This window comes from Tachypleus tridentatus, chromosome 11 (genome assembly GCF_004210375.1).
Source record: "Tachypleus tridentatus isolate NWPU-2018 chromosome 11, ASM421037v1, whole genome shotgun sequence".
NCBI classification, from domain to species: Eukaryota; Metazoa; Arthropoda; class Merostomata; order Xiphosura; family Limulidae; genus Tachypleus; species Tachypleus tridentatus.
Genome location: NC_134835.1, coordinates 80938568 through 80958630, shown reverse-complemented (window position 1 = coordinate 80958630; position 20063 = coordinate 80938568). Strand labels below are relative to the sequence as shown.

The following is a 20063-nucleotide window of genomic DNA, read 5'->3' as shown; positions in this document are numbered from 1 at the left end:
TTAAGTTTGAAAATTTCATGGATTATATTCTAGTATAAAATTAGTGTAAAATCTGAAAATAAATTCAAAATTAGAATTTTTACGAGTTTGAATAATGATGAATTAAAACATTTTGTAATGTCAAAAATCTGATACCAAATTTTTTTAAATAAATATTTGTCACATGATTATTCAGTAGTTGAAAATCTCCAAGGGAAGATATTTTCAATTGATTTTGAATGTAATCACAGTACTTTTAGGCTGAGAAAAATTACTCTAAATGTTTAAGAACAAAATTTTAATTATAAGCCATAATTTAACATATTTGTTGTATGCTTGTAACTGTATAATGTCTCACCCATTTTTATCATGGAATATACGTTTAATAAGAATATTCAGGAAGATTCTTAAGTATTTTGGTAATATCTATGTTTTTTTTTTTCATATACCTAAAGGCAAATTTATCAGAGGCTGTATATTGTAGAATTTAAGATTCTGTTGGCTATCAAGTTTAACCCTGTACCAGATTTGAGTACACTGAATTTATAGTTTCAGTATTTGGAGTATTCTCAACAGGTTATATATTTTTACATGAATCAATTTATGAAATGAAAAGAAATTTTCAGACTCAACATTTTAAAAAAGTTAAATATCACTTCTAAGAAATGTTAACACATTAACCTTCAGCTTGTTCTCCTGTGATGTTAAAGTCAAAGCATGTTTACTTACAGTGTACAATTAGTAATTGTAACTTTTGTTTGTACATAAACTTCATCATGTTAGTATATAACAGAGAACTGAGTATTTTATATTTAAACAATTTTAAATATGTAAATCATCAAGAGTGTAACAGTCATAGCCAAATAAAATCATAATGGTATGGAATATATCAGAACAAAATTTTACATTGTTTGGAATTTCATGATTAGTTTGCTACTAAATAAGGTTGCTTTTGGGAAGAGCATATAACAGCCATTTATGGTTATAAATATTTGTACACCCAAATTGAATATCATTTGTATTTAATCTTATTGGAATGTAACAACATATTTGGGGATCTGGGGTCTTCCAGAAAGAGACCTACAAGTCATGCTGCAACTTTGATATTCAAAGTATGGCATTTTATAGCTGGTGAGAATTTATACAAAATAATAAAAATCTTTCTATTTGAAAAAGCAGCACAAGTCAAGCATACATAAATTGTGTCTGCTAAGTATGTGTTTAACTATCACAAACCTCAAGCAGTTGGAGAAGGAAACAGGCATTCATGCTATTTTATACAAAGATGTACTCTTCAAGTTGCCAAACATGGCAGCCATGTGAATGAGCTGTTGAAATGGACACTGGAGAACCATTGATATTTAAAATGTTTTAATTATTGTCATTTTAAACTTATCATTGTAATAACTCAGTCTGACAGAATGAAACTTGCAAACTTGGTATGATTATTTATATTCACACATCTAATTTTTTTGGTTTTTAGTATTGGCTGGACTATAGTAAACCTATGTGTCAACAGTTAGGATTGTCACTTGTTAATCCTGTAATGTACTTTCGTGTGAAGTTTTACACTCCTGACCCAGCTCGCCTGCAAGAAGAATATACCAGGTATGGTTTTAAATATATAAATACTATTTTGAAAAATTCAGTAGTATGTTAATCATGCTCTTCATATGCTATTGGAATAATTTATTTATGTTAATTCACAATGTACACAGGAAAATAATAAGCTAATATTTAAAAAGAAAAAAATGTAAAGAGAAAATGTTTATTGTAGCTAGTTTGTGTACTTTAAGTGATAGTGTGATCAGAATTGCTCTTTTGTTCATTTGGTATAAAATCCTTCCAGACTTGCTTTATCATAACTGGCTCTAAATAAATTAATATTATTGTACATTATTAGGTTGTTAAAATTCAAGGTTCTTGTGTAAATATAATTAAAATACTCTAATGATTACAATTAAAAATCTCTAAGACTGGTCAACAGCCTTAAAACAGATACATTTCTGTGTCAAATCAAGTCATAAAATATGAATTCATACACATTACTCTTTCCATAGAGACTTAGTAGGTTATTGGGAATTTCTAACATTTTTAATCTTTCTTTCTCTTCAGTTTGCTTAGGAATGTGGTAACATGCTTGTTCCAAGTGTGTTTAGCTTTTGGGTGCACCTTTCTACTTAAATTTAGTTCAAAAAATATCAAACGTGGATTTGGTGATGGGTTACAAGTTTTAAAATTATACACTTCTGTACAATCAGTTGCTGTTTAGAACATATAACAGTAATTGTTACCCCATCCTTAAATGAAGAATAAACTTTCTCATCTGAAAAAAATAAAATTGTTACTTAACTGATGATTGTGGTGGCCACCATAAAGTGGATTACAACTTAGAATGGAAACTTTTGCAACTCCAAATAGCAAAAATCTTTGTGATAGTTTAGTAGGAATGAAGAACAAAAAGTTAAAGAAATGAAGATGTAGCATCGCTCTGATTACTTAAATTTTAACCCCAAATGAAATATTTTTCATCTATAAAGCTACTTCCTTCAACATAACTCTAACCTTTATTTTTGAAGAAGAGGTTGGCACATCTGGGGAAAACCACATGCAAAGCTTAAATGTTACTACTAACTTTTAAGGGAATATGCCTACATAAATTCATCTCTTATTCCTAAATGCAGCGTAAAGTCTCTTCCTTCTTCACTAGTATATAAGAAACTGGGATGGATCAGATAAACCTGAAACTAATAAAGAATACATTATTTATTACAGGAGAGTAATTTTTACTGCTTATATGTAACTATTTACTGGATTAGAATTATTTAAAACCTTGTGAAAGAACTAGGGAATCCTACACCTATGTGAAATTCGTGACTATACCACTGATGAGAGAAAGATGATAAATTCTGGTTATCTATTGAAAACATGCTGTGCAGAGTTTATTTCAAAATCAAAATCAATTCAGGATCAAAATCATAAAAAATAAAGACCAAGAGACTGTGAAGCAAGAAAAAATAGCACTGCTACTGTAATACTATTTTAATTGGATGATCTGATTTATGTAATATTATACCCACTCTTCTGAAAGTGAAGGGTGTGTTTGAATTTTTTTTTCTAACAAAGATAAAAATATTACCTTTCTGTGACTGTGAGGTGAAAAAAAAGAGTTATTCTTTCCATAAGAAGATCAGAAACTTTATTAATGGATAATTTGTTTTTCAAGTGTTTATTATATACCATTCTTATAATTATGATATTATATCTAATAAGATTCTACTTGGACCTACTCACCTGTTTCTAGGACAAACATTCTTGAACAAAGGATTGGTTGAAAATTGGGGTGATTACCTTACTTTCAGGCAAATGTTACTTCTCTATAATTTCTAAGCTCTTGAACTAATATGGTTGGAAACTGGTTTCTTTTGTGCATATGTGTGTATGTCCTTAGAACAACTATATTTAGTCTGCTATAAGTCATAGGTGATAAGGCTTTATGTATGTCACAGAATATAAACTAGTTTAATATCATTGAAACACATGTAAAAGTACAAGAAACTTTTAAAATATGCATAATTAAAAAAAAGAGTTTTACATAGTTAGAACAACCAAGTAATATCACATTAAAATTAATGATTTACTCTCTTTTAACAAGTTTTTGCTTTGCATTCTCTGTAAATCTAGTATCAGTGAAATAATAAAATTAATTTATTTCTTTTACTTTCTCTTCATAAATGATAGTAAATATTTTACCAAAATTATTTTGTGCTTTTAATTTTCATGAGTGTCATTAATTAATCCTTTGAATTGTGAGTATGGAAAGTAAGATCTGGAATATCTACAAGTCAGCTGGGCAACCACTGTGGTAATTTATTGAAAAAATATGCTCTCTTGTTGTGCATGTGGTACTTCGTAATAAATTTCTTAATGTTGTCTTTATCCTGTGTAAAAGGTACCTTTTTAGTCTCCAAATCAAGCAAGACCTTGCTGAAGGAGCTTTGCAGTGTAATGACAACACAGCTGCACTAATTGCTTCTTATATTGTTCAAGGTGAGAAAATGCCTTGGTTTTTGTTACACTTGTGCAATGTATTAAATATCAAATATATAATATGTGAGATACTATATCTTTGTCTATATATATACATGGCCAAAGCTAAAATTAAATTATTTTTAAAGTACTATATAAATCAATTATTTATGATGTTTGTAGTGTTTATTATACCAGGGGTAACATTGATTTATCCAGAAATTCAAAATTTTTATTTTTTCATGCTAGTAGTTGTAGCAATAATTCAATGAATTTCAATACAGTATATGTGTAAAAGGTAAAATATCAGTTTTAGCACTGGTAGATATGTAGTCAGACTAGTTAAAGTTATATATATGTATCTTGTAATATTTAAAGTTAGTTAAAAATTATTTATTTTTCAGAATTTGCTAGCTAAAATGTCTTATACTTAATGTCAGAAAACAACATTGAAAAGATTCTTAAAGAAATTTCAACCTAGTTGTGGTGCTAAATATTAAATTTCACAATTAAATAATAGTCCTGGAATTTGATTTATTATCAATCGTTGGTTAATTCAAACATAAAAAATATGATATGGAAAATCAAAATTTTATGTAATTACAGCAAAGTTTATTTACTGATTTATTCAAATATGTGAACAATAATATTCATGGTTGTCTGGGATTTAAGTATGGTATTACTTATTTATTAAGTAAGTTAATGATATGACCACGAGTAAAATGTAGCATATAAATTAATGAAGTCGGTTCTGTATGACAAACTGAAAAGAAGCACAAAACATTATAAATTGCTATATGATATTAATAAAACTCACTGAGGTTCCATAAAATTAGGAGATTTAACTTAGTTAAGCTAATCTTCATAAGAGTAAAAATTTAACTATAATGGCAAAAATTATGTTGACATTATAGTCTATAATATTAATGAAACTAACTTTAAAGGAAAATAATGTCAGTGTTTACAAAAATACATACAAGTCAGTTTTTTCCTCCAAAGATCCACGTAGCTTACCAATGAGTGTGCTGCAGTAGAACACATCAGGAATGCAATGCAAAAAGGGTTAAACAAATCATAAAAAATATTAGGAGGTTAAAAAATCATAACTGAAAAATACAAGAGTGTTAAACAAATTGTAAATAAACAGAGGGTTAAATAAATGAGTGAAAAATACTAGAGGGTTAAACGAATGAAAAATACTAGAGGATTAAACAAATCATAAATAAAAAAATAGAGGGTTAAACAAATCATAAATAAAACATTAAAGGGTTAAACAATTAACAAATAAACATTAGAGGGTTAAACAAATCATAAATTAAAAGAATTATAGGGTTAAATCATAAATAAAAAAAAGGTTAAACAAATCATAAATAACAAACGTTAGATTATTATACATGGAAGCAAGGTGATATACACTAGAATGTAAAGAATTATCTAAACATATAAGTATGTTTCAATTTATTGATTAGTGTAAGTGAAATACATCTAGAAAATGGGCAGAAATTAATTAATTATCTGTATTTTTATTACCAACATATTTAAGTACTGTTGCTGTTAGGTGAGAAAATGTTTGGGTATTTGTAGCTTTTGAAGTACAGTAATTGTCCACTTTTACTGATATTTATGCCATTTTCAACATTAATCAAGTCATTAAGCAACAAAACCCGTTAGTATGTTGCTCACTATTGTAGTTACACGGTATTAGTGTGTTTTGAAATTCATGTAAAGATATATGAACACTATCTGCACCAGCCATCCCTTATTTAATAGTGAAAGACTAGAGGGAGAGCTGCTAGTTGTAACTACTCACTGTAAACTCGTGGGTTAATCTTTTATCAGTGAATAGTGAGATTGAGTGTCACATTATTGTGCCCACATGACTGAAAGGGTGAGCATGACTAGCTAGCTGCCTTTCCACTAATCTTACACTACGGCTAGTGCAGGTATCTCCTGTGTAGCTTTGCATTAAATTCAAACAACAACAACAAACAAAAAGGTAAAATTACCTTAAGAACTAACATTCATTTATGTATGTCTGTATAATGCAACAAGTGACATTTCCTGAGATGCCAACCATTATGATTTGAGCATAATCATTACGATTTTGGTGTATACATTACGACTATATGCTCATACAGACAAATATTACGACTTGTTGCAACTCCCAAATTATTATATATTATATAGGCCTATAGAATAAAGTGATAAATTGTTCCCCCAGGGCTTGAAAGGGGTAAAAAGAAAATTTCTAGTGAGACACAAATAAATTTTGATAATAAATAAAAGACATAGTCCAAATGGCTACTTGCAATAATCATGTTTATGCTTGAAATAATGAAAAATATTTGTATCTCCAATGTCTACCAATAATTTGAGTGTGGTGCTTTTCCATACTGGGTACGTGGGGGAATCCATAGTTACGTCATCAGTGCTTGTCAGCCAATCAGCGCTCAGCGTAGATGGGTATTTCTCATTTTCTAAGCGGCATAGAAACACCAATGCGATCATTCACAAGATGGAAAAAAGAGGCCTCATTCACCAGATTGTCTTGTTTCTGTGAATCAAAAATTTAGGAAAGAGTATAGTGCAAAATATCCAGTCATTGCATCAAAAGTTATTAACAGTCATGCGTTTTGTACAGTTTGTCACATCGATTTTTCTGTGACGCATGGCAGGATAAACGATTGTTCCAGACATACAAAATCGGCATCTCACCAACAAAAGGCTGAGGCGAAGACAAAAACGATGCAGATAACAACATTTATGACTAAGAATTCAGAATATGAAACCATAAATGCAGAAGTGATGTTCCCACAATTCATCATTGCTCATAATTTATCCCTAGCTGTAGCCGATCATGCAGGACATCTATTCAGAAATATGTTCCCAGACTCTGATATAGCGAAAAAATATGGCTGTGCTAGAACCAAAACTACAGCCATTGTACAAATGTTGGGTTGTGAAGATGACAAAATGATTTCAAGCATACTTACTAACAGTGTTTACAGTTTAGCCACAGATGGATCCACAGACATGAATGACTCAAAATATCCAGTGGTTGTACGATATCTTGACCCTTTGCTTGGAAAAATTGTTTGTTCTCTTTTGACAATGGTGGAATGTAAAGAAGCTTCAACGGGAGAGAATATTTTCAAGCTTTTGGACCATGAAATGAAAAAAAGGAAAATTCCATGGGAAAACTTTCTTGGTTTTTCTTCAGACAATGCCTCAATTATGTCTGGTTTTGGTAAAGGTGTGATGGGACACATCTAAAGACGACAGCCTAGCATTTACTTCATGGGCTGTGCCTGTCACCTCATGAATATTGCTGCCCAGAAAGCTTCCAGAGAACTGTCCTGCCAAGTTTCTGATATATTGATAGATATCTACTATTTTCTGGACAAAAGTGCTAGCAGAAAACAACATTTCAAAGAGTTTCAAGGATTGTATGACAAAGAAACAAGAAAAATTCTACAACTTGTTAACACAAGATGGCTATCACTTGGGGTGTGCCTCAACAGAATATTGGACATGTGAAAGCCATTGAAGAAGTATTTTCACTGTGAAGACACCCTCCCAGCCACACAAGGACACAAGACAACAGTCTCCAAAAGCAAACAAAGAAACATTTGATATAACTCAATATATGTTTAGGCAGTCTGACCTTGAACTAAAGAAGAGACAATCAATGAAAAAAGAGAAGAAAACGAAAGCTAGCAAGGAAGTAACCAAGAAAAGTTATTCGTGCGCAGAGTGAGTTAGATAAGTTAACAGTTTTTTTGGACAACAAAATGAACTTGTTATTTTGTCTTTTTCTTCAGTCTGCAATTCCTCTATTTGAGCAAGCCAATTTGATATTGCAAAGAGAAGAACCTTGCATCCACATTATGCATAGAACTCTGATTACACAAGTTAAAAATATACTTGTCAGATACATCAAGCTAGAATATCTTGAAGGCAACATCACTGAACTTGACTACAACAACGAATCATTACACAAATCTGATGAGGCAGTTTCTATTGGAAATGCTGCCAAGGAATACATTGTTAAATATGAAAAGGACCTGGACCTGATCAGCTTGTACATCAGTGTCAAGAAATACTATATTGCAGCTACAAATTACATCATGAAACATTTCCCTCTAAATGATGAACTTCTGATTCACACAGAGGTTGCTGATTCTAAACTGAAAGTTTAGCAAAGATTTCTCTTCTCTATGCTTCTTCACAGACAGGTATCCTGTCCTTGTCAATACACATGAGCACGACACTATTGACAAGTTGGAAGGGCAATATTTGAATTATCAAATTGATGCTTTCTTAGAAACTGTCCTTCAGTTGAATGTTGACAAGTTTTGGGTTCAGCTGTCTACAGTTAAGGATAGAAATGGCAACTAGAAGTATGACATTTTGTGTCATGGTAGATATGGTGTTATGATATAATTATGTTAGTATAATTATGTATGACTGTTTTATTCAAGCATGGATAATGTAAAAGATTGTGTAAATTGTACATAATTTTATTTTAGTGTATTGACTAGTTTATATACCTGTAAAAACTGTAATGTAAGAGGGTCAGTGCTGAATATACTAGGTTTAAAATATATCACTAAACAATATATCTTTTTCATCTAATAGGAAGTTGGATATAGTTTCCAAAACATTTGATGTTTATTTTGTAGTGTGAAGTTGAAATATGATATTATTATTGCTTTTTCACTGCATTCTTCAAGCACACACACAAAATGTATCTTATATGTCTCAAAAATTGAAAATGCAAGTTTTTGGTTTTTTTTCTACAGGCTTTAATTTTCAGAAACAAGTCAATATTACTATTTATATTTTTACATAACTATATTTTGAAAAGTAGATGATGTTACTTTTATAATACAGCCTTCTAAAGTTCCAAATTTGAAGAGGTAAAAAAATTATTTTCCACATTTTGTTTGTTTATTCATCATCTTAATTACATTAACTTTTTTGTCAACCATGCAGTTTTTAGCTGAACATTTGTAAATTATTATTTAATGTTAGAGCTTCTCTGTCTATTACTATAGCTCAAAGAATATTCTCTGCTGTGTAATTTTGGTTTGATTTCATTAACTCGTTTATATCTAGCTGACTGTGGAGATTACAATGTGGAGGAGTACCCTGACCACACGTATTTATCTTCATTCAAGTTTGTACCATATCAAAATGATGAACTGGAAAGAAAAATCATGGAGAACCACAAGAAACATGTGTATGCTAAATTGTTGAGATTTTTTTTTTGATTAACCCTGTGTGATTTCACTTACTACATGGAAAATATCTTTTCACACACTATTAATTGTAACTCTTAAAGTGAACCATAAGTTTTTTTTTTCCTTACTTGTTTTGTAATTTCTTCTAAATCCATCTACTACTTTCACTCTCATAATATGACAAATATTGTAAATTTTCTTTTTACACCTTATCTGAAATTTGATACTCTGTTGTATAATATAATGTATTCACTTATATCCCTATGATTTTAAACAGTATCCACTTATATCTTGTATCTTGTCTTCCAAAACATACTTACCATCAACTGGCACTGATAGTTATTCCTTGAACTGCACTTTGCCCATCCAAACATTGGTCTTGCTTCAGTCTTTTATACCCCACTTAATTGCTCTTGGTAGGTTTTGACCTTGTGACACTCCACCTATGTCTGTGTATCCTCTGTCCTGGTACTAAATATAAGCACCTCACTCAGATAATGTAACCACTTTTTTTTTTTTTTTGACATAGCATTGATCACAATTTTCTTTGATGTGCTTTTTTATGTTTTGAATTGTAATTTTGGCATTGCATTGGGAATTTTCTAAAAACAAAAAGAAAAGAAAAAAGAAATTGGAACACTTCAGGCATGAATTCCCATGTTATTATTGTCAGCATGGAGACTTATCAAATCTCCTTTTTTCCTCCTCTGTTAACTAATGTCTCTCTATGGGTGGGGAGTCACTTTTATTTGAGGCTGTCTATGACTTGATATATTGCGAGATGGAGATGTTCCTCCTGGGAGTTCTGGAGCTGTTTTTCTTGATGATATGGGACATTCTGGAGGAAGTTGAACTTTTAGTAAAGTAAGGTGCTGAAAACAAAAGATTCTCATGTGGCCAATTTTGATCACTCACCTCCTGCTCTTTTTCTTCAATTAGCTACTGTGTGAGAATTTGGGGCTTTCCTTAGTTGCCATTAAGTCTGTTCCTTCTTTTATGGCAGAAAGGTCAGGGAAGACTACATAGTTTTTCCTTCTATGCATGATATTGCTGGTTCAGACTGGATGATTTACTGTTTTAATATATGATGGAATAGATATGCATTGTACTCTCATTTGTCTGTTTGTATGCTTTGGACTACTATCACCAGATGGATGTATATTTTGATTACACAGACTAAATTTGCTTTTGGATATACAGGGTTCTAGACTGGACCATGTGGTCACTTTGAACAGCTCACAATTTCATATATTTGTTTGACCTTCACTTCTCACCAGCATTTGTATGTTGTTGGGATTTATTGAGTAGATACCTTGTTGGAGTGAGTTCTTCTACCTGCTATAACCCTTCTTTTCTTCATCTCTTGATGTTTATTGGGATCCCAGAGGAGGTGAAATCATGAACTGATGTTACCTTTTCCTTCTTCCCTTGTTGTTGTTGAATTCTAGACTTTCTTTGGCTCCTACTGGTAGTCAGGGTGCAACTATGCCTCATGTTTCTCAAATGCTGGATTATGTTCCACACTTTATGAATACTGATATTTCACCCTTAGTTTCAAGGCTCTTCCCTTGAGGCCAACTGTCACCAATAGTGTTGGTGTCTATCCCCAGTGGGTGGGTTCTGTAAGTAAGGTTATTATGATTGATTGTATTCCTTCACAGCAGAGCCATGATTATTTCAGATTCTGGCATTCGGGTTGATCCTTCTGTTCACTTCTCTACCTTCATTATTGTCTCAACCTGTGGTATATTCACCCCAACTGATTAGTGGAGTTTGAATATTCATTTCCAGGCTATCAGTGAGTTATTGATCATGGGATTGGTTGTGAGAGTCAATCCCACTCTTCCAGGATTTTATTTTCATTGATTTCTTCCACCCAAGACAACAGGAGACTGGTGGATGATCATTGATCTTTCTTGTCTCAACCAATTCATTGATCCTCCTAGGTTCACAATGAAATCCTTTTCTCAACCTAAGTTGGCATTCTTCACCTGGTCTGTGGATGACCAAATTCAATATTGCTGATACATTTCTAGTGAATTCTTCTTGATATTACTTATGTTTTGTGCACAGAGGTCAGTTTCTGCTGTTCATGGATCTACTCTGCACCATATGTTTCCTGCAGGATTATACAAGTTTTTTCACATGTTTCAAGTTGGGTGTACCCATCTCCAGTCTGAGTTCAGGCTATGGAATAGATAGTCAGACTTGTACTTTAGTGGATAGTTCTGCCTTTTTTTGGGATGTGGGCATCTCTAGAATCTCTTATTTTTTCAGGTTGAACATGCACATGCAATTTTTCTAGTGATCATTACACAACCAGTGAATTAGGAATTCCAATTTACTGGATCATCCAGTCTCCATCAAGAGCTGTATCTTAGTTCTTGAGTAGTAGTTGGATCAGTCAAACATTATCATCAGTGTTTCTGTACCATCCCTATAACCCAAGTTTTATCCTTTCACAGGTGCCTCACTTCAGGCATGAGGTACATATATTGGCAGCCAAGAATTCCAGGGTGTATGGATGGAAAATGAATCTTCCTTCCACATCAATAATTTTAAACTTCTCACTCCTCAACAGGCAATGGTTTAAGGTCTAGATCTGTTGTAGTGGAATATTATCATGATTCTTTCCATTATTTCTGCTATGGTCTCTTAATTTTCCTGTCATAAAAGCACACATTCTTGGGACCTTTGTTTTTGAACTGGGGTTATTTCTCTAAGGGGCTCACTACCATCATATCAGCCTCTTGGCTTGTCATTTTCCTGGAGTGATGAATTTCATAGCAGGTCACTTGTCTCAGCCCAATCGGTTTTACGGGCTGATTGGATTCTTCATTGCAAGGTTTTCTGATTGGATTTTTTTTTCAGTTCAGATTGCTAATTATTAATACATTTGTCAGTTTTAACACTCAATTACAGACATTTTAGTCCTCATTACCTCATCCTCAGTCTTTGGCAATAGATTTATTTAGTCCAGATTGAACAGGATTGAACCTCTATTCCTTTCCCCCAGTTTTCTGCTACCAAGAGTTCTGGCTGTGATCTGATCCTCTATTTGAGAGCTCTTCGAAGCCTGAGGTTAGCTGACCTAACCATGGTTTTCTCTTCTACAGCATATTCAAGAGGGTCCACATTTCCATCTCCCTCTTTGGCTATCTGTTAAGTCAACCCCGATCCAACATTCTAAACCCAAACTTTCCCCAGTTCCTTGAGGTTTAACTAATAATGTTACTTGTATCTGCCTCACAAGGAGTTTGAACCCTCTTCACCCAAACATATACACTATTTTTTGACTTGGGTCTAGCCTAGTCTCCTGTTATTTTATGTATGACAGCTTTGTCAAATGTATTTCATTATTTTCAACATTGGAATGTTTTTTTACTCTTCCATACTATTCAACTTTCCACATTTGTTTCATCATTTTTCCCCATTTAGATATTAAAGTGGTATTACATGCTTGCTTAGTATTGACATCCATTCAAGCTTTTAGCTTCTGTACCATGTATCACACTTCCCTTAACCCTTTCTCAGTACGCTTGGTATAATATAAATGAGTTAAACATTTACACTATAACTTTTGATACTTTTTAGCATTTAATAGGGAAAATGTGAACACTATAAATGCTTATATCGACCATGCCAAAGTGAATGTTTGAAGTTATTTGCAATGATGGCCGTACAACTTGCTACTGAGACCTCTTGTTGGGCATTTCCTACCCTGTTTAGGACTTCTTTTTGGTATGGTCTTAAACTTCTGACCAGCTAATATTTTGGCTAATTTCATAGTGTACACATTTTCCCTATTAAATGCTAAAAACGTTTTTTTATTTTTATTTTCCCATTTCTCATTTTCATCTTTCAAAGCCCTACTCAAATAAGTGGTTGAGTCTAACAATGCAAAATGCATATTTTTTTCTTTATGTTCATTGGCCTTAAGATTTTGGCCAACAGTGTATATTATTTTTGTTAAATTGTCCTTCCAGTTGTGCCTGGCTGACATTATAGAACTTGTGCTGACAAGGTGCACGTTCAGTTATGTTACCATATTCAATAATAAAAAAGTGACCTATTTTGACTGTACTTTAGTGGATTAGGTAAAATACAATTGTATTACAATTATTATGCATTATGTGCATGTATAGATTAATACTATTTATAAACAAGTTCTTAAACCACAGAACAGTAAATGGATAAGTGTAGCAAGCAATTATATCTTCTAGTCATAACAACCTTTGTCTTTGTTTCCTTTTTGCCGTAGGTTGCTTAGCCTTTTCAAATTTCACATGTTGGGGATATGAAACAAAATAATTTTCTTTATATTTTATGTACACATTTGAAATAACCAAAAATTCATAAATAACTGTACTAATACTATAGAATTTCACTATAATGTATTAGGCTTAATATATTACAAAGCTTATTATTTTGTCTAAAAATACGAAATTTTAGTCTGAAAGAATGAGATAGGTTCCAAACACTTTAAAATGACCAAAAACTGATTGTGGGTCTTTTTGAGCTTTTGATTGGTTATTTATATGTCATATATTGAAATAAGTGTATCATTTCCAAAAACAAAAAGATGTGGTAGGTGTTTGATTCAGTACATAAGCAATATCTCAGTTTATATGAAAGATATGAGGCTCTTATTTTATCTTTCAGCCAGTCAGTATTAGTAATTTGAGTCTCCAGGCATCTAATTTGAACCAGTGTTGCATTCAACATATCATGATACACACAAAATTGATGTTCAGGTGTGTTGTTTTGATTTATACTTTTAAATGAAGAAATTAACTAGTATATATAATACTAAAATTTGAGTTATAATCTTCTGTTTGATAACAAACATTGACATATATTCATAAAATAGTAATTCAATAAAATTTTGAAAGTACGTTAACAAACACGATGACATGGCCTTTGATCCATGCAGTATCATGATATGGTTAATGGGTATTTTTGTTGCTGCTGGCATATAAATATCATACATTGAAGCTGTTTGCACTACATATGAATAGGACCTTATCACTCCACTTTGGTCCTGCTATACCCTGTTATTTCCTTTCTTCTTAAGTTTCAAGCAGCCAGGGAGGGGATAAATCCTCATCAATTCTTTTGCCAGTCATTTCTAACCTTCTATAAATAATCAAACTCTGATCATTTGTTATGTCTTGTCAGATCCCTGAGGCACTATGTGGTTCTCACTAATTTCTTTCAAGGTGATGATCCTCGACTCTCTTTATTCATTGGATTCTTTGGTTCCCCAAGATTTATCCCCATTTATTTTGGGTTGGATTTGCAAATATTTTTGTTACTTATTTCAAACTTTCTTTACAGATAAAAAAAATACCTAAGAGTCTCATCTCATCAGATTCGTGTCCACCCGCCACCATCAAGGCAGGTTATTTTAATTACAAGCTACGGCCATACATTCCAAACCTTCTCAGATGTTTCCAGTGTCAGCGGTTCGGTCACTTGAAGACATCATGTTGTGGTTTCTTGATGTATGCTCATTGTGGTTGCAAGTACCACAATGCATACGAGTGTGAAAAAGATCCTCATTGCATCAATTGCAATGGCTCTCATCCATCTTACTTTTGTTCTTGCCATAAATGGTTGGAAGAAAAAGAGTTGCAGCATTTGAAAATGATTCAAAAAATAATTTACCCTGAGGCTCGAAAGTTGCTGTCCAACACTTCATCTTGGATGTATGCTGCTGCACTTTATTCCACAACTACAGTGGGAGTGCAGATGGATCTCTCTGTGCTTCCAAAAAATCGTTCTCAAACCAAATGAAAAGTCTTTTGACCTCCATGGTTAAGAAATTTGATGAATCAACTTCAACACCCATCTCTGTCCTTAACATACATTCCAGCAAGCCCCAAGATCCACTTCCTTTGGTTCTGGTTACAGGCATGTCTTCAGGTGCATCTTCTCCCACCCCAAGATGCAAAATGATCATTTGTTCATGTCCTCAGTTGCTGGAATTCTCTTCCAACAGCAAAAACCTGCCCAATTGACCCAAGGCAGGATCCATGGAGGTCTACAGACTTCCCTTGAATAAAGACAATAAAGAGAAAAGGTGTGGCCATAAACAGAAGGGCTTTCCACCTAATTTGTCTACATACAAATAAAAATGACCACCTTGATACAATGAAACTGTCAATATTAATGTTTTAATCTCAATGACATCAAAGCACTGATTGCTTCCTACCATCCTGTATGTCTTTTCTCACAGGAAACATTTTTGAAACCTGCTGATACAGTCACCTTTCGGCAGTTTTCTTAATACAGAAATAGCAGGCTGTGTGATGGATGAGTACATAAAATGGTGGCGCTGTTGATTGATCAGCATGTGCCCACCCTTTCTTTGCCAATTGCACACCCTTGGAGGCCATAGCCATCTGTGTTTCCTTGGGTCATACCATCACTGTTTGTTCTCTCTTCCTGTTGCCTGGAGAGACCTGTGATCAACAAGCTCTTGATGATCTCATTGAACAGTTGCCATCTCCCTTTTTAATCCTGGGAGACTTTAATGGACAACATCCCCTCTGGGGAACTTCTGATGCTATGGGATTGGTTGCTCCATAAAGCATATGCTCTCTGATCACAACCTTTCTCTCTAAAATAGTGGTTCTAATACTTATTTTCATGTACCTAGTCTGTCCTTTACTGCTATTGATCTCTTAGTTTGCTCCCCTTCACTATTTTCCCACTTTTCATGTAGGGTTGACAAAAATCCATGAGGCAGTGATCATTTTTCTATAATTTTGAGAGAGACTGGTCTTGGTCGATGCCACCTGAACCTTATGCCCTGGTAAAATCTGGATCAAGCAAACAGGCCCTCTTTCACTGCTCTCGCAGAACTCAGTCCTGCCATCTTCTGTAAACCATCATAGACGACTGTGTGGCAGCAGAAACTGATGGTATTGTACAGGCAGCTGCTCAATGTATTTCTAAAACCTCAACATGTTCTCCACGATATCCTTATCCATGGTGATATCCTGCCTGCCACATGACACAAAAGGCTCAAAAATTGGTCTGGGATACTTTTCGTAGGTATCCCACACTCTTGCACTGCATCTCTTTCCAGCAGGCCTATGTACATGCTCAGTGGGTAAGACATCAAAGCCAGAAGGACTCTTGGATTAAGTTATAAACGAGCATATTTTTTACCACCAGTTCCAAAGTCATATGGGACAAGATTCGAAAGGTCAGTGGGAAATGTAATTCTGTCACCCTCTCGATCTTGCTATCTGATAGTCAAGAAGGAGCTGATACTCAGAGCATTGCCGATACTGTAGGTGAAAGCTTTTGTTGGGTATCTAGCATTTCTGTTTCTTCCTCCACCTTTTTAGCCATCAAGACTTGGGCAGAGTGATCACGTCTTTCCTTTTGAGCTTATTGTATCTAATGCAATAATCGTCCCATCCCTTTACACTGGTGGAACTCAAAATCGGTCAGACTTGATGATGTACATTATGAAATGCTGTGCTATCTCCTGCTTCTCTTGCTATTCATTTGACTTTTTTAACCAGACCTGGCAGGAGAATGTTCTTCCTGGTGCCTTTTGTCAAGCTATTGTTCTACCTTTCTCTAATCCTACCATCAAATTGCTTTGACGAGCTTTATCTGTAAGACCTTAGAGAGGATGGTTAATGCTTGTCTTTTTTGGTTCCTTGAATCAAACAACCTCCTCTCACCCACCCAGTGTGGGTTCCAATGACAACATTCCGCCATGGACCACCTGATTCGACTTGAAACATCAATCAGAAAAGCCTTTCCCAAACAACAACATCTTGTGTCAATGTTCTTTAACATTGAGAAGGTACGTGATACAACATGTAGGTATGGCATTTTGAAATGGACAGGCAATTTCGAGTTTGTGTGGGTTCAACACTTTCCTGTTCTTTTCTACAGGAACTTGGAGTTTCTCAGGGCTGTGTTTTGAGTGTCACACTTTTCAGTATAAAAATTAATGTCATCACTGAACAACTCTCTCTTACTGTTGCAAACAGACTCTATGTCGATGACTTTCACATCTCGTGTCAGTCGTTGAACATGATATATATTGAGTAGCAGTTACAGACTGCCCTCAGTCGATTACTGAAGTGGACCACAGCAAACGGCTTTAACTTCTCTCTCTCTAAAACCATTTGCATGCACCTCCACCGCCAACGTGGTATTCATTTTGATTTTGAACTCCATGTTGGTGAAGTTGTGCTGCCTGTAGTCCCTGAGACAAAGTTCTTAGGGCTTATCTTTGACCATAAGCTGACCTTCATACCACACATGAAGCAGCTATAGGTCAAATATACAAGAGCACTGAACATCCGTGTCCTCTCTTCCACCACCTGGGGGGCAGATTGATGTTCTATGCTAAAGATGTATTGAAACTAATTTATGGATCACTGGTCTATGGCTCTGTCAGGACCTCGGCCTTAAAGATGCTTTAGCCCATTCATCATTAAGGACTTTGGCTCTGCACAGGGGCTTTCCACACTTCCCCAGTTCAGAGCTTATATACAGAGTCTCATGAATCTTCTTTGCACCTCTGCCGTTTGCAACTGTCTTTATTGTATGCTTCGAAACATCGTTCCTTACCAAAGCATTTCACCTGGGGTTGTGTTTTCGTTCCTCATGGGCCGTACTTTTTAAAACAGATGATCTACCATTGCTCCTTTTGGTCTTCATATCCAGGCACAGTTGGATGAATTGGGTCTGTCCTTGGATAACATTGCTGTATCCACTGGTCAGCCCATGTCACCATGGATTATTACAGTCCCCAAATGTGACCTGTCTTTAAGTAATCTGAGAAAAGCAGACACTCCCAATTGGAAATACTGTCTGTCGTTTCCTGAGCATCTTTCGAACCATCCTTCCATTCCTATTTATACAGGTGGTTCGAAATCAGGTGACTGGGTGGGCTATGCCATGGTTTGTTGTGGTTTGGTAGTTGTGCGCAGAATTCCCTCTACAGCTTCTGTGTAAAGAACATGCATGTGCATGATATAGTGCAGTTTTCTCACTTGTGAACCATTTTTTATCTTTGTACACTCTTGTTCCATACAGATGCTTTTGTATGGCTAATGCCCCTAACTGGCCCCTCCACCTTCTCATGTGGAATTCTAGCTCTAAGTGTCAGAAGATAAGTATGTTTTTGAAGTTAACATTTTCCTAAACTAAAAATGTGTTTCCATTAATACTTACCTCTGCTGACACCATCTTACCATTCTTCTCCACCAAGAGCCTGTATTAGTAAGTCTTGAAAAAGTGCTTATGTACAGTACCAAGATAAGATGGTCATTGATGTTACAAGGTCAGAAATTGCAAAGGGCATTTAAATGTGTTGTAAAAGACTGGAGCAAGTGAGACCAATTCTTAAATGGGCAAAGTAAAGGTTGAGGAATAGATATAAGTGTCAGCAGAGGAATTATTGGAAATACATTTTCACTTTAACTCTTTGTTTACTTTTACTGAAAGTTAATGTAATGTGTTCATCTAGACATGAACTGGTTAATATCAATTATACATCTTTCACTCATATTTTATCTTTGATCATTTCTTTTACTTCTGTGTAGATGTTTAGAAAGGTTCTGGCTTCTTGTTCTTACTGTATTTATCTAGTGATCTTTTCTCATGCTAAGAATCATTGAAATTTAATAACAGAGGACAATCACCAAGTGAAGCTGACATAAACTTGCTGGAAACTGCTAGACGCTGTGAACTTTATGGAATCAAAATGACTCCTGCAAAGGTTGTATCAGTTTAGTAAAAATTAAAGAAGTGATGCCTGTATTTGTATTTACTTGCAATTTTGATCATTCTTGAATCAAGAGTAAATTTAAGTAAAGGTTGGGTCACTTTAAGAAAGTAGATATTTTTAAAAAAATATATGCAATGTTTATAAAATGTTAATGTTAAACTTGTTTTTGGAAAAAGGTATTTCTAAGTTAATATTGATAATTTATTATCTTCCAATATAATCTTGAGTTAAAACCCACAACCTTTTAATGTTAAATTGAAATAACTTTTAACAGAAAGGTACCTAATAATATTTAACATTATTATTATTAGCAATACCAATATGAAAAAAACTTGATTGTATATTTTGCCTTTTCATAAACAAATAATTAAAATATTATATGATGATAAAGATTGATCAAAGTTAAAAATATTAAGTAAAAATTTTAATTTAATGTTTTCCTAATTTAACCCTAAAAATTTACTTGGAATAAAGGCATATTTTGATCCATTAACTAAAATGAAAACTTATTTTACACAGATTAGCTGTTATAATGGAAGAATGTGATGGTGGAAAAGTTAATGTATCTGTAGTTTCTGAAACTTTAGACTTGTAAAACGTGTTGTAGATAAATAATGAAAATAGTGTTGCATGTACTGGGAGATTTGTTCCCTCTTATGTCTTCCTACAGTGTAAGTGATCATGACAACAGCTTCAAAAGTATATATATTTATTATAATTTATAATTATTCTGCAAAGGCCTCTATACATCTCCAAAGTTTGTGAAAATGGACTAGAACAGAAGTGTTTGTGTGTAGAATTGGTAGTAGAAATGAATTTACATGTGAATTATTTTAGGATCTTGATGGTGTACATCTTAACCTTGCTGTTGCTCATTTGGGGATCCTAGTGTTTCAACGCTCAACAAAAATTACCACCTTTTCTTGGGCAAAAATACGGAAATTGAGTTTTAAAAGAAAAAAGCTGATGATCAAATTACATCCAGAAGAATCTGTAAGATTTTATTTTATATTTTTAAAAGCAGCTGCCAACACTAATTTTCAATA

At 33.7% G+C, this 20063-nt stretch overlaps 1 protein-coding gene across 5 annotated transcripts in view; it reads left to right on the top strand.

Moving 5' to 3' along the window:
* LOC143232587 (uncharacterized) overlaps positions 1 to 20063 on the top strand; it is a 69396-nt gene that overhangs the window by 29870 nt on the left and 19463 nt on the right. For all 5 annotated transcript variants that reach the window (XM_076468193.1, XM_076468192.1, XM_076468195.1 and 2 more), the window contains 5 exons: positions 1463 to 1587; positions 3932 to 4029; positions 9127 to 9250; positions 18921 to 19008; positions 19855 to 20010. In XM_076468193.1, the coding sequence (XP_076324308.1) occupies positions 1463 to 1587; positions 3932 to 4029; positions 9127 to 9250; positions 18921 to 19008; positions 19855 to 20010 (591 nt within the window). The remainder of the gene's footprint in view (positions 1 to 1462; positions 1588 to 3931; positions 4030 to 9126; positions 9251 to 18920; positions 19009 to 19854; positions 20011 to 20063) is intronic.